The 15,025-nt window shown below is 40.6% G+C and overlaps 2 protein-coding genes across 2 annotated transcripts; both read left to right on the top strand.

The window, feature by feature from the left end:
- The first annotated feature begins 506 nt into the window (after positions 1-506).
- On the top strand, positions 507-4,123 carry mgat1 (mannosyl (alpha-1,3-)-glycoprotein beta-1,2-N-acetylglucosaminyltransferase). The gene is made up of 3 exons (XM_022746392.1): positions 507-761; positions 1,682-2,614; positions 2,807-4,123. The coding sequence occupies exons 2-3, from the start codon at positions 1,982-1,984 to the stop codon at positions 3,503-3,505; spliced, it is 1,332 nt and encodes a 443-aa protein (XP_022602113.1). The 5' UTR covers positions 507-761; positions 1,682-1,981; the 3' UTR covers positions 3,506-4,123.
- A 1,293-nt stretch (positions 4,124-5,416) lies between these two features.
- LOC111222631 (SH3 domain-binding protein 5-like) lies at positions 5,417-13,486 on the top strand. Its single transcript, XM_022746426.1, has 6 exons — positions 5,417-6,102; positions 8,315-8,377; positions 8,966-9,094; positions 10,083-10,247; positions 11,411-11,584; positions 12,870-13,486. Exons 1-6 carry the CDS (start codon positions 5,863-5,865, stop codon positions 13,413-13,415), a joined length of 1,317 nt encoding a protein of 438 aa, XP_022602147.1. The 5' UTR covers positions 5,417-5,862; the 3' UTR covers positions 13,416-13,486.
- Positions 13,487-15,025: the final 1,539 nt, after the last annotated feature.

Genomic DNA, 15,025 nt, shown 5'->3' with positions numbered 1-15,025 from the left:
ACATGTAATCAGTTTCACAGTAAAACAGCCCAAAAGTAAAGTACGGATCACGGATCGTGTTTACTTTAAAAAAAAAATCCACTAAATATGTAATTTACCTTTACCTCGAATTTATTTCTAAAAAAAAGAAACGAAACCCTTCTTTTAACACCGTTATATTGTCTGTTTGTTATCAGGTAGTTAGAGGAAGCAATATACATTTGCCTTTCTTCCCATATGCAAATTGCATGCGTATATATCTCTGCAGCCAAGCCAGAAAAAAGGGGATATTGTTACAGTAACAAGGTCTATATTTAATCACAATCCACCCCTCCTTCCCTTTTCTTGCCCACCCGTCTCTTTAACGAACATGTCGGAGCCAGAGTGTGTGTGAAAGCGGAGGATAAATCTTCATAAACATATAGAAAGCCGTGGTTTTTGTAATGAGCTCCGCACAGAGCAGCTCAGACGTCAAAGCGTCGTGTCATTTCTCAAGGTGACAGTTGGGGCGGGACTTCCCCTCACTGACTCTACCCAGGAAGTCGTCGTGTTACTTTTTCTCCTCCTCCTCCTCCTCCTCTTCTTCCAGGCTTGCGAGAAACAAGACAAACTAAAGCGGGGTGAAGTAGTTGCCTTAGTGGGCGGAAAACTAGCGACAGGGCATTTTTTTTACACCGACTCCACCCGAGCTGACGGTTTCTGCCGTTCAACTTTTGCCGGTTGTCATCGAAGAAACGGGGGAAGAAATGGCAGCAGGAGGGAGAAGTGGTCGCACTGTCACGGTAAGGGCTAATTTTCAGCACGCTCCTCCTCAACCTTCAGTATTTACATCTGTCGAGCTGCAGGGAGTCGAAACCCGCCGTTTATAGAATAGTTTTGTTTTGTTTTTTGTTTTGATTTTTGTTTTGTTTGTAAACCTGAATAACTCGTTTGGCTGCTTTGGCGAGGCAGCCACAGGTGATAGGAGAAAATCGATCAGCGACAGTTGGGTGATTCATCACTCCGGTTCACATGAACTTCCCACGAAATGGAAACGATCACATGCTTGCCTGATTTCGAAGTTTCATTTGTATGGTGTTGTGTTATCTCCACTCTGTAGTCATTAACTATAGCAGTCGTTTAGGGCTGCGACACGTATTTATTATTTGCATGTTCATTTTCTCCATTATACACATATTAGGTTCTAGCTTCTCAAATGGTTGTTTCCCTTTGTCATATATTATTATAAACTTCTGTCTTTCAGTCTTTGGTCTTGTGATCAAACAAAATAAGACATTTGGACACTTCAACTTGGATCCTGTGAAGCTGAGATGAACTTTTTTTTCACTTTTTCTTTTTTGACATTTCATAGATTTAACTGTTAATGTAGAAGATAATTTATAGTGATATAGTGAACATGCACATTGCAATTTCCCAGAGTCTAGGATTACATCCTCAGATGGCTTGTTTTGTTCAACCCACAGTCCAGAATGCCAAGACATTCAGTTTGCTATCATATATGACAAAGAAAAGTGTCAAATTCTCATATTTGTGAAGCTGGAACCAGAGAAAACTATTTTTGCTAAAAAATAAAAAAAATACTTTGATTGTAAAAATAGTTGCAGATTAATTTTCAGTCGACCGACTAATCAATTACTTGACTAACTGTTGTAGCTCCACAGTCTTTATTTTCTCAAAGTACATTGTGTTCTTATTATTTCAGATGGAAGAGGATATTGAAAATTGAGAATCTGCCAGAATCACAAGTTAACTCCAGGATGAATTCTGCCCCTCCTCATGTTTCATCCACCCTCACCTTCATTGACACTGTGTTGTGTCCTTATAACTTTAGTAACTGCACAGTGAGCCAACAAGGTGCGACTCCACATCTCTGATCATGCACTTGTGATGTTACACAGGCTGCCCATCCCGTATCCCATTCCTATTGTCTGTAACAAGGACAAGTCTTTCTATTCAGACCCTGTCCTCCTGACCCCCCTCCCTCTCTTTGAGTTTCTGGGCCATGCTCCGCAAGAGAGGCTCCCTCATTCTTTGTGGTACGTTCCTGTTTATCACCTGGAACGCCATACTGGTGCTTCTGCTGTGGGGCAGACCTCCACCTGGGCAGCCGGGTGAGCCTGGCCAAGAGCAGGGGGAAGAGGCTCAAAATCCTCCTAATGATGTGGTGGGAGATGTGCTCCGAATGGCAGACACATTCGAAGCAGAGCTTGAACTGCAGAAAGAAATCCTGATCCAGATCCAGAGTCACCAGTCACTGTGGGAGCCATCAAACAGAAACAAACCGAAGCTCAAGGTCCCCCATGAGCCTGTCATTCCTATCCTGGTTATCGCCTGTAACCGGGTCACTGTGAGGCGCTGCCTGGACAAACTCCTGCAGCACCGTCCTTCAGCAGAGCTTTACCCAATCATAGTGAGTCAGGACTGTGGACACGCCGAAACTGCTGAGGTGATCCGTTCTTATGGAAATCAAGTAACTCACCTGAAACAGCCGGACCTGTCGGACATCGCTGTGCGGCCAGAGCACAAGAAGTTTCAGGGTTACTACAAAATCTCCAGGCATTACCACTGGGCTCTCAACCAAGTGCTCAAGACCCTTTCTCACTCCTCTGTTGTGATTGTAGAGGATGACTTGGAGGTAATTATATTGGCACTTCCTGTCACTAAATTGCTTCAGTTAATGCTTATACATGAAAGCCCATTAATAAATAAGTAGATTAACATTGCATATGTTCCATATTTTACAGCTGATAAGTTGTCATATCCTTAAAACAATTGATTTCACTTGTTGGCATGTCACAAAAACAGAATTATTCTTCTGCTACTCCAGGTGGCGCCAGACTTCTTTGAGTACTTCCGAGCCTCGCTGTCACTCCTGAAATCCGACCCCAGTCTCTGGTGTGTGTCAGCCTGGAATGACAATGGCAGGGATGGCTATGTGGATCCTGGCAAGGCTAACCTGCTCTACCGGACAGACTTCTTTCCTGGTCTAGGGTGGATGCTACTCAGGGAGATGTGGGAGGAGTTGGAGCCAAAGTGGCCTGCTTCGTTCTGGGACGACTGGATGCGTCAGCCAGAGCAGCGCCGCAACCGTGCCTGTATCCGCCCAGAGATCTCACGGACTTTAACGTTTGGCCGGCAAGGTGTGAGTCTGGGTCAATTTTATGACAAGTACTTGCGTTATATTAAACTGAATACCGAATTTGTGCCTTTCACCAAGTTAGACCTGAGTTACTTGAAGGAGGAGACGTACAGAGAAACTTTTCAGAAGGAAGTTTACAGTGCTCCCGTTGTTACATATGAAGATGTTAAGCAGGGGAAGCTAAAAGGACCCGGGCCCTTCCGCCTTCAATACTCAAGCAAGGACAGTTTCAAAGTGATGGCCAAAAACCTGGGAATCATGGATGACTTGAAGTCTGGAGTCCCAAGAACCGGATACAGAGGAGTTGTTAGTTTCATCTCCAGAGGAAGGAGGATCTACTTAGCCCCTCCTCCAGGATGGACCCAGTATGATCCGACCTGGAGCTGATAATCCAGGAGAAAGCCTATGTACACTAGCCTTTTTGTAATCTCTAAATATCAACTGGGGAGAGCATTCCAGACCAAAGAGTGATGTCCTTAAACTTTCTCTTGGATCGAATGATATGTACTCTAGTTCATTGTCTTTGATAATGCAGAATGGATTGTCCCTCTTTCTGGTGTAGGGATCTTTGCCAATACTACTCAGGTCTTTTTCATTATTCCAAAACTTTTCTTAAAGTGTAGGATGCAGCCTAAACAGATTGTTAGACAAAACTGCTGTAATTCACCAGAGATCTATTTTTATATTATGCTAATTGTGCACATGACATTCATTTATGCATTCAATGCAATTACCTAATTTGCCACTTTTGATTAAATTATTTGCAATTTCTGGTAGCCTATATGAACTGTTTATGTCTGGTATAAATATGAAATCATAATCTGTGGTATGGTTGCTTATGGTGTTGGTCACAACTGCAGTATAACCTGTCATTTGATTCTTGTTTTTGTGGTTCATTAAAATCAGTTTTTCCTGTCAAATGATTCTTCAGTGTTGTAATCCTTGCAGTTTTGTTACCTTACAAACTGCAACATTTATGTGTTTGTATATTTTTGGAATAAAAAAAAGAACAATACACAATTTTGCTTTGTAATTAGTTACTTAATTTAGTTCACTTATACACAATGTTCTCAGTTACAGTTAATAATATCCTTTTAGGGAGATATTACAAACTCAGGGTGTGCAGCCAAACAGCCAAACCCATAAAACATCCCTAAAAATCCTAAAAATCCTAAAAATAACAAATATGTCAGGCTGAATTATGGGGTTTTTGGGTTTTTTTGAGTGAAAAGAGGTAAACACATCTCCTGCAGCAAACACATTAAAAATGAGACAAATGTCAGTGCACTGTTACGTTTCATTTCATGAACTTAAAAAAAAATGAAACACTATTTGTGGCATGTGCAGGAGTCTGGCCACCCTACTAAATCAATACTTAGTAACCTCCCTTTGGCAGGTATCACAGTTCACAAATGCTTTTTGTAGCAGCTACAAATCTTTTCATTCTTGATATAGGATTTTTCACCCACTCTTCCTGCAGATCAGTCCAAGCTCTGCGATATTTTTGTTGTATGGACAGCATGTTGAAGATCTACCCACCTATTTTCAAAAGCTTCAGCTTGTGTTTCTCGAAAGAGCTCATGGTGGATTTTGATGTCTGCTCTGTATCTTTGTACTGTTGAAGAAGCCAGCCTCTTTTCAGTTTCAGTTTCTCGACTGACAGCATGACAATTGCATCCAGAATTTGCTGATATTTAGTGGGATCTATTCTTCCCTTTATCTGTGTAATGTTCACTGGGCCACTGGCTAACACACAACCCCAAAGCAGAATATTTCCACCCCTGTGCTTACTAGTTGACACAGGGGGGATTAGTAACTACTGAGTGAGTAGGGTGCCCAAACTTTTGCACATTACACAGTTTTATTTATTTATTTTTAAGTTCATGAAATAAAAAGTAAGCATTACCATTTGAACAAAGGCTCGGTTTGCTGCCAGGGTTGTATTGGCTTCTTTTCACTTCAAAAATCACAAAATATGTAATTAGTCCAAACTTTTGCATACAGCCGTCCATTTGATACATATCCGGTAGTTTGGCGTTAGATGACAATAAAGTTTCTTAAGGGAAACACATTGGGAAAACTACAGTACCAAATAGACATCTAATGAGACAATCAGGGCGTATGTCAACTTACCTGTATAAGTTCGCACCATGGATGTAGGCTATTATAAGTTCTTATAATAAACCCATGGTTTGCATTTGACACCCATGAGTCAAAGTTTGTTTCACCTGATAACAGTGACAGTGTTGTCAATGTGTACGGTAGCCGTCGTGGTCCAAACGGCGCGTCTCTCTTACAACTAGTGTCCTTCTGTTTACTTCACTTGAAATGATGATGTGAGACCGAAACCGCTAGCTAGCTAGCCTAGCTAAAGTAAGGAAGACCTGAAAAGAGATGGGGATAAAAACGCATGGTATTGGGGGACATAGTGATGGGTCTCCTTTTACGTTTCATCTCTGTTCTCACTTGTTTGCTGTAAAACAGCCGTTAAATTCTCACAGCGGCGTTAGCCTGTTAGCATGCTAGACTAGCTTCAGGGGGTTTGTGTTTCGGTGTGGTTTGATATGGCAGATTGGAAACTCCTCAACACTCGCCACCGCTGGGATTCTTTTCTAATTTACCCCTTCTTAATAATACTCAGTCGTTGTTAAAAAAGACCGGGCTTGTAGGTTAGTAAACTAGCCATCGCGTCCGCCTCTGAAGCCTTAGCTAACGCTGCTGCTAGCGAAACCGTCTGGCCTGGAATGGAGCCAGGCGATTTGCGGGAGAGCCCCGCCGGGTCCGGGGAGTCAGATACTGGGGATTGGAGGGAGGTGATTCCCGGTGGGGATGGGGATGAGGAGGTCAAAGCTGCCGAGACCAATGGAACAGCACTAGAGACAGGGCACAGGGACACCAGCGGGGAAGGCGAAAGTGAAAAACAAAAAAACATGGGAGAGCAATTGCACAGTCCCTACGAGGAGGAACTGGACCCCCGGATCCAGGTATGAGAACCAGCGGCTGATGTTTGCTCTATTAGTAGTCATTTAACCCCATCAAGCTAGGTGAACATATTAATTGCCCACTTTTTAATGATTAACTATTGACTTGATTATTATCGATTATTGACTCTGACATTTTAAACAATAGCAGGCCCACCTGTATCTGCAGGTAGTGAAAAGCACTGAATTGTTTCCTCACAAACAAAGGCCTTTAGAAGATATAAAAAAGAATTGAATTTAATTTACAAAGGGCTTGAATGTTTTTTCTTGCCTGCCGTACACATCAACATTAGTTATAACTTTAGGCTGTCAGGAGACACTAACTAGGATGCTCATCGACTCGTAATTGACAAATGTCAATCAGAGCAATATTTTAAATAAACCAAATTTTTATTTTTAATTTTTAAATTGGTTAATCCAGCTATCAATCAACGATCATGAGACATTTGACCCCTGGTCATAGAGAAGTAAAAGGCCCCCCACACTCCAGTACTTAGGACATCTCTACCGAAAGAGACAGAAAACATTTGTAGTCACGTCTCTTTGTGGTTGTCTTTTTCTGGTCTTTTTTAATGTCTTTGTCGTTGGGTTAGGGTTAGGTTCTTTGTGGTAATTTGGCGCCCCTTTGTAGTATTTTCACTCAACTCTGTGATTTTCAAACAAGAAATATTTAAAGTCACTTCGTACAAAGGCTCTGGTACAAGGGCCACCCGACCCCTCTGGCCTGTGGCCCTTGGCCTGTTCAGTAACCTATACATGGCTCCAGGTCTCGTTAAATAGATTTATTTAGATTACTAATTAATATATATCAATATATATAGATATAATTGTTATATAAAAATGTTATATAAATGTCAATAAATCCATGTACATAATAAACACTTAAAGGCCATTGTTTGTTTTTATCGTTTTTTTGACTGGTGTGATTGTGAAAAAGGAGTTAAATTGCACTCTATATTGTATTAAAAAGGTTCTTAAAAAGTCTATAATTTGGTGAAAACTGCAGAAACTGTACTGTACAGATTGTACAAAATATGATGATTCATTACATGTTTGATGTTAATAAAAGAACACATTGAAGTTTAGGACACTGTAAATTGTTAAAATGGTTAAACATTGCTAACTGCTAGTCAATAATTAGCAGCAAATCATAAATGTCTTAACACTTCTTAACGTCTTCTTAACACACCTCCTGCGATTTGGATATTGCACTTGGCCATATAGTGGTTTTGAATAATTGTTCAGCTCAACATAACACCTTGTTTGCTTTGTGTGCTGCTGGTGGTTTGTGTTGTATTGTCTCTACTGTGCCTCTTATGTGCATGTTTCATGTTGTATTGAAGCCATGTTTTTTTTCTCTTTTTTTCTCTTTTTTTTTGTTGAAAATTTGGACAAGTGTGTTGTGTGTGTAGGCTGTCTTACAAAACAAAATGAAACCAAACCAAACGGTACCTGGGTGGGTAGTGCTGGATTAATCTTTGTTGATCCCCACAGCAAAGGTAGCTGTGTGCCAGAATGAACACATCTTAATGATTTCTGTATTAAATCTGTATTTTGTGATAATTTCATAAGAAGTTGTTAGATATGACTGATTATCTTGTCAGTTTGTATAAATATCACCTCCATGTCCATTGCAGCACAACACACCTATCAAAGGTGTTTCATTCCAGTTTGTGCATCTCTTGCATTATCACTACACCCTAAGAATGGCAAACTGATTACATTTGCTTGTAATGATAATTCCATGATATACAAACTGGAGCTAATTTCACTCAGGCTGTATGAGTTACATTAATATTGGCAACATGTTACTTTAGGTCCCCCTAGTTGGCATTTATAAGCACTATATGAACACTAATTAATAGTTTATGTAATATAATGTAGTTGTAAGGACATTTTTAAGTGCTATTAATGTACAGCATTTGTTGGCAATTATAACTTCTCCAATGAACTTTTCCCATTTTCTATTATTACAACTGTCTTTTAGTAAATTGTCCTTCATTATCTGTTTATACAGCAGCCTCCACTTAGGTGTGCCCACATTAATAAAAACTTAAATCTGTTTACAACTACATTACAATGTGTTATAAACCATTAATTAAATGTTTATATATTGCTTATATATGCTACATAGGGCCACATATAATAAAGTTCTACCAATTTACTTTTTCTAGTCATTAATAGGATCAGTGCATTGTTTTTCTTTTTTCCACAGGAAGAGTTGGAGCACCTCAATGAAGCCAGTGCAGAAATCAACAGACTAGAACTGCAGCTGGATGTAAGTAAAAATTAGTTTGATTGATAGAAATTTAATCAGCAACTATTTTGAGCAACAGTTATTCACTTATCAAGCAAACAATGCCAAATGTTCTCCTGTTTCTCTGTTTTGAATCATCATGTGACCTCGGGTGTGGTAAATTGAGAATTGTCTAAGATCATAAGATAATCTAATCAAAAATAAGTAGTTATGAAAATAATTGTTAACCTAATAGAGCTCAGTCTTCCCACACATGAGTGATAAAGATGGCGAACAGATCCAATGAAAATTCTGTGAATGTGATTTCTTTTTTCTTTTTTTTATTGCCACCCTGGGAATTGCTTGAGTCTGTCTCTGTTGCTAAATATTTTATTATGTTGTTATTCCACCCAGAAGGTGCAAATCAATATGATGATTTTGTTTTCAATATCTTTTAAGCATAACATTTAGAAAAGTGAGAACTCTTAAAATGGAAAATGTATTTGTGCTTATAGTTTGACACTCAGTGAATTGATTGCTCACATCTAGCCATTGTCCTGTGTGAAACTGAATCAGTCATTCCATTATAGATAAATCTAATCTTGTAATTTTCATGCATTAACCATCCAGGATGCCAGATCAGGGTACCGGAAGATCCTTACAGAGTCTGCCAGGAAGCTGAATGCTCAGAGCTCTCAGCTTGGCAGCTGCATAGAGAAAGCAAGACCGTACTATGAAGCTCGTCGCCTTGCAAAAGAGGTATAGACAAACACCGTGTGTCTATACACGTGTCCCATTTGTTTAAAATGCTGTTGCTTTAAAAGACAAACATCTTTAAGAAATCTTTTGTGTCAGTTTACAGTTCACCATATTTATATTCAGTTAGGTTTATATAGTGCAGAGGCACATGTTTACCATGGTAGCCAAGTTCTAACCTCATTATAAGCAAAGCTAACTGAACCGTCCTTGGACCAGACACTTAATCCCTACCAGATCAAGGACTTCCACTTCCTTGTAATTGGCCATTATTATTAAGCATGACCAACACCCTTTGGTCTTCTTCCTGTTGAGCACTAAAATGCATCTTGGGGTTGACATGATCAGAAGTGGAAAGCTCTCACATTGTCCAGACAGCATTTGGTCCACATACGTAATGTAGTGTTACTGCAAATGCACTCTTGGGTTCACTGAAGGTTTTCCAGAGTTGTTTTCAGTGTGCATATAGCATCATAAATTCCCGACACCCTGTTCTTCACTCATAGCAAACAACATAGATTAAGATGTAGATGGTCACAAGTTTTTCTGTATCGGAGTGATTATCATTTTCATGTTTCCACCGCACCCAGGACAAGTGGTGTGTTATCCTTATTACGGTGACTAATGATGACAGCGGAGGGCTGCACTCAGTGACGGGAAGCGTGTGTCTCGATATGTAAAAGTAAATCTGAGCAGGAAATAGAAATATGATTAATTCTAAGGCCAGGTGTGAACTGCAGTCCATCTTATCTGGGAAATTGTAAACAAATTTATATAAAAGTATTTGAAAAGCAATTTGTTTTCTTATCTGTTGTTGGCCTGATCAATTTACTTTAATCAAACTTAGAGCATTTTAAATAAAAAAAAACTAGGATTTACAAGTACAGTTTGACAGGGATTTGATTTGTAATTGGATTTAACAGAACAGGGGGTCGTGTTCTTGTCATATTCCACTTCTGTGGAGCGTAAAAGGTTTGTCTGCTCTCTGTAGGCACAGCAGGAGACCCAGAAGGCAGCTTTGAGCTACGAGAGAGCGGTTTCTATGCACACAGCTGCCAGGGAGATGGTCTATGTGGCAGAGCAGGGCCTGATGGCTGATGGCAAGAACACCCTGGATCCCACCTGGCAGGAGATGCTCAACCATGCAACCTCTAAGGTAATAAGTAGGAATGGATATAATTAGGAGTTTTATCAATACTACAGCTCTTTTTTTTTTTTTTTTTTATGTATTTTTGATTTATTATGATCCTCCCTCTTTCTGCTGATATGGATTGACTTTGCAGCTGGTAGAGGAAGGAGGGGCTGGTTTGGGAGGGGGACTGCTATCGCAGCCAGAAAGTCTGATCTCCTCCTCGGCCTCTCTGCTGTGCTGTCTGCTCTGTGTGTGTGTGTGTGTGTGTGTGTGTGTGTGTGTGTGTGTGTGTGTGTGTGTGTGTGTGTGTGTGTGTAAAAATATGAATGCAGATTAATGGTACTGATATTTGGCAGCCTCAGACACATTCACAAACTGACTGTTAATGAGTTACAGTTATACAGAATAGACAGCGGGTGAAATCTTGTTCCATCTCACTGTAACAGGACGTCTGGCTGTGTGGTGCAGGTGGTGTTTCCTCTACCCTTGAGTGTTGAAGAATGCAATAACCTTTGGGTCCTGTAGACAACTATAATGTAACTGGCAGAGTCAAATAAAAGCCCTGCCCACAGAGAGCAGAGGAGAGGCCAGTTATATGTCAACAAATTACACCAAAACCATGTTTTCCCCTCTGCTGATGACACTCACTGGCTTCATCAAGTACAAGTACAAGAGCTGACCTTAAAATTACCCCGGGTTCTGGATTCAGTGCACATCCCTACTTATAATGAGACATGAGACCTGAGACCAGTCCTGGGTTGGATGGACCACGTGCTGTAAGTGCAGGATGTTCTGTGGTGTCTCACATGGGACGCTGCATGACTTACAGAGAAAACATTCACAGGACAAAAAAATAGTTTGTCTAACACTGGTTGGATGATGACATGAATAAGACAAAAAGCTTAGTCAGTGTAAATTAGTTTATTTTAGCATATTTACAAGAACTAGATAAATGAGAAACAGTCTTGTTGGCTTCAACAACTTAGTAGAGAAGTGACGTGGACATACAAGGCCTGACTGACTGTTTGGTTTGTTACAAACTTTAGTGGAGAGGATGTTTGAATGACAAGAAAGGTTGATGTGTTCTACTTACTCTTAATAAAATAACCTCAGTTTTGTGTGTGTGTGTGTGTGTGTGTGCGCATGTGTGTGTGTTTTAACACCCTGCTCCTGCGTATCCCTCACAGGTGAACGAAGCAGAGGAGGAGCGGCTCCGCAGTGAGAGGGAGCACATGCGCGTCACACACGCCTGTCAGGAAGCTGAGGCTCGTGTTCAGATGCTGCAAAAGTCTCTCAAAAGAGTCATCCTGAAGTCCAAGCCTTATTTTGAGCTCAAGGCCCAGTTCAACCACATACTGGAGGTAATGCAACCGTAGATAGGAGATCTTCTGTGCAGAGCGTCCTGCACTGTTACTTCCAGTCTATCATTCTCACAAGGACAGTTTGGTTCTGTTTGTGTGGTCAAGTTGTAAATAGGACTGGATGTCAGTGCTAATCTCCACATTCTCCAGACTTAATTTCAGTTCACAAAATCCTGGATTGATTCATTTTGATTCAATTCGATTCGACTCTTGATGTTTCAGTTACACCAGATAAAAACCAATGTTCCTTAAAGTGCTTCCCGGAATTTATAATGAGAAATTAAATTTCCTCTACGTTCAACTGGTGAGCAACGCTGTTTCATTGCATTGAAATTATGTTAAGTGCACATCATTGGCTTAATTGTAAACACATTTCGTGGTTATAAATATTTATTTTATTTGGAAATTGCAGAGCAACTGAAGACTGTGCATAAAAAACCTGCACCACTTACAAGATTATCATCATTATGCATATTTTAAAAAATGAATATTATCCCACACAGCTACACATGGACTGCCAGCAGCAGATGCATCAGCTAAACACAAACATCCACTTTAATGATCATGTGAGCACAGACAGGGCAGGAAGTGAAAGTCTGCGCTCTAATTCATCTGCACTGTTTGTGCTGACAAGACATCAGCCTGATATCTGCAGACAGCTGCTAGTGAGTATTAGTTACCCTGCAGGGACAGACCGAATAAAGTAGAATCCACATACTGTTTCACAGCCTCCATCTCGTAGCCAGAGATAATACGTCTTCAGCAAACACAAACACAGCTCAGATCAGTGTGAAGTCTTTTTTTTCTGTCTATCCCTCTCATTGATGTGAGTCACGACAGTCTCGTAAACTGTGGTGGGTCTGTGGATATGTAACTCGTGATTCAGGGCGCCTCATATAGCCAGCTATTATCAATGTTACTTTTTAATTTTTGGTGCATGTTGTAATCACTGTTTCCACAAAGCAGACATTTTACACATCACGCAGCCTTAACTGAACATTTAGTGCATTTAGTACATCGTTTAGTACATCTTAAATAAAAAGACCAAGATCTCAGGATTTTAAGGATCAATATTAAATCATTCAAATAAAAATCACGACTAATGAGAATTCTTTTGTTAATCCAACCCTAGTTGTAAATATGCTGCTGAGTTTGCAAACTCTTGCAATATACCCTTGTGTCTTATGGATTTACTAGAGGTCACTGGTAGTTCATTTTTCTGTTTGGCATAAAATCCGTTTTGAAATTGATAATGAAAGTTGCTGTGCCCTGTGTGTGACTCCAGGAGCACAAGACCAAAGTGCTGCAGCTAGAGCAGCACGTAGCCAAAGTGAAGACCCGCTACTCCATCGCCCTGCGAAACCTGGAGCAAATCAGCGAGCAGATTCATGCTCAGAGGGGGAGGGACCAGGCCGAGGGAGGGCGCCCCACTGTGTGCGCTGGGCGTAGTCCCCCCGTTGGAGCCGAGTCCGATGTCAAAGTTCAGGAAGAAGGTGGGGCCTGCGGCGGTGGTGCCACTGGGAAAGATCGAGTGGATGCAGCCATTGACCTGGTAGAGAAATACAAGGAGAAGGAGAATGAAAAGGAGAGGGAGCGAGCTGGGTCGGATTCCCTCTCGGTCTTCAGCCTGCAGACCATCGCTTCTGACTTGGAGAAATATGACTCCATCGAGCACCTCGGGGACCTCAGCGATGTAGGGAGCGTAACGGGGGATGAGGTGGAGAAAGAGAGAGGCGGAGTGATAGACAGAAGAGACAAGCTGACGGAAACCACGGCCAAAGAGCGCCAGCAGCAGTTCTATAAGCAGCACCACCGAAGCTTCAGCTTGTGAGGCTGCCACACAGATAACTGCTCTAAACACTGCAAAAGTAAAATGTGAGTTAAAAAAAAAAAAAATACAAATGAGGGTGAACATCCCTCACACATAGTTACCCACCAAAGTATAAGACAGTGAATTAAAGTGTAAAACTGGAGTGATGCAGTTGTAGGTGTATGATACTTGGTGTAAATAAGCACACTTATGTTGACTGACAACACATTATTCTAAAGCTGACACTGATCACAGGAAACATTGCAGCCTAGATAGAACACTACTGGACTCTACAGAGCTTACATCCCTCCAGGATATGTATATTGTATATTCACTCCCTCTGAGGAACTCTGGGTAGAATTTGTTCCTTGAGCATGAAGGAACTGCGAAGAATGATCAGAAGTCCTGTTTGAGCAGCGACACCGGAAAAAACAAAACCCTCCCTTCCAGTCGTGTCGAATCTTATCAGCGACTGCTTCAAGGTAGAGAGGTCGCTGGGTCTCTCTCTGTACACTCTGAGATCCCCGCTCTCATCCACCCTCGACGAGTTAGTTAGCAGGGAAAAATGACAAAAACGATTCTGTCAGTGCAGAGTGAAAGCATGTTTGGATTCACATTTCATGTATTTATTTCCTGTAACATGCTGCAAGTAGCGCTTGTCTTATTTTTTGGCACGAGAGAATGCGTTTTTTGAAAATTCCTGAAATGATGAGCAGAGAGGACGAAGTGGAGTCTGAAGGTCATAGAGACTCTGTTTGACTGTTTCCACTCCGACAGCATGCACTCCTAGTTCGCTAATTAGACAGACATTTATGACATGTATTCAGGGCTATATGCTGAAACAAAAACTGACACAGTTAAAGCTAAGATGATGAAGCTCAGCCATGGTTTTTTTGTTTGTTTTTTTATGTCATATGCTGTAGTATTCTGCTGCAAAAGCCTTTCCCAAATTTCTATCATTTGGATATTGTTTACATTTGAATATGTAGATTTCTTTGGGAGAAAAATAATTTCCTCTTGTGTTTGCCTTTTTAAAAAAAAATGTGCCCTTGTTGTAATTTGAAGTGTGCCTTGACACAGAACAAGTAACCAGTTTAGCATGAGCAGTACTTTGTTGTAAACTCATCTGTAGTTCTGTTTAGAATCATTTAAAGAGCAAGTGTGTGCCCTGTACTGATTTTTAAAAAAGACTTTTAATAATCTGACTCACCCAAGCACCGTTTCCGATGAGACTTGAAGAGCTATTAATATTTTGTTTTGATTTCCGTATTTCCTTCTTTTATGATATTGTACTTTGATTGTCAAAGGGTATGATGCAGAACAATGAAAGTCGAGAAATGACTTGTAAATGTATGTAATTATTACAAAGCTGGAAGATATTGACATGTACAGTTACAATTGTGTTGCTGATTTGGATATTTGACAATTTTGTTGTACAGATGTTCTGGATACCCACATGTGTACCTTGTGTGCTTAAGTCATTATCGTTGCAGTTTATCTGAAACACCTCTCACCCTCACCTGTGTCTTAACGACTGATCTTCGTCCTTTTTAATGGCATTTGTGAATTAGTCAGAATGTTCCTCACTGTTTCCAATTTATGCATTGTCATACCTATAATCAATAAAACAG

Source organism: Seriola dumerili, unplaced genomic scaffold, assembly GCF_002260705.1.
Source record: "Seriola dumerili isolate Sdu_G_001 unplaced genomic scaffold, Sdu_1.0 BDQW01000104.1, whole genome shotgun sequence".
In the NCBI taxonomy this organism is placed as follows: Eukaryota; Metazoa; Chordata; class Actinopteri; order Carangiformes; family Carangidae; genus Seriola; species Seriola dumerili.
The sequence above is the reverse complement of the archived record's forward strand: the minus strand, read 5'-3'. Positions and strand labels throughout refer to the sequence as shown.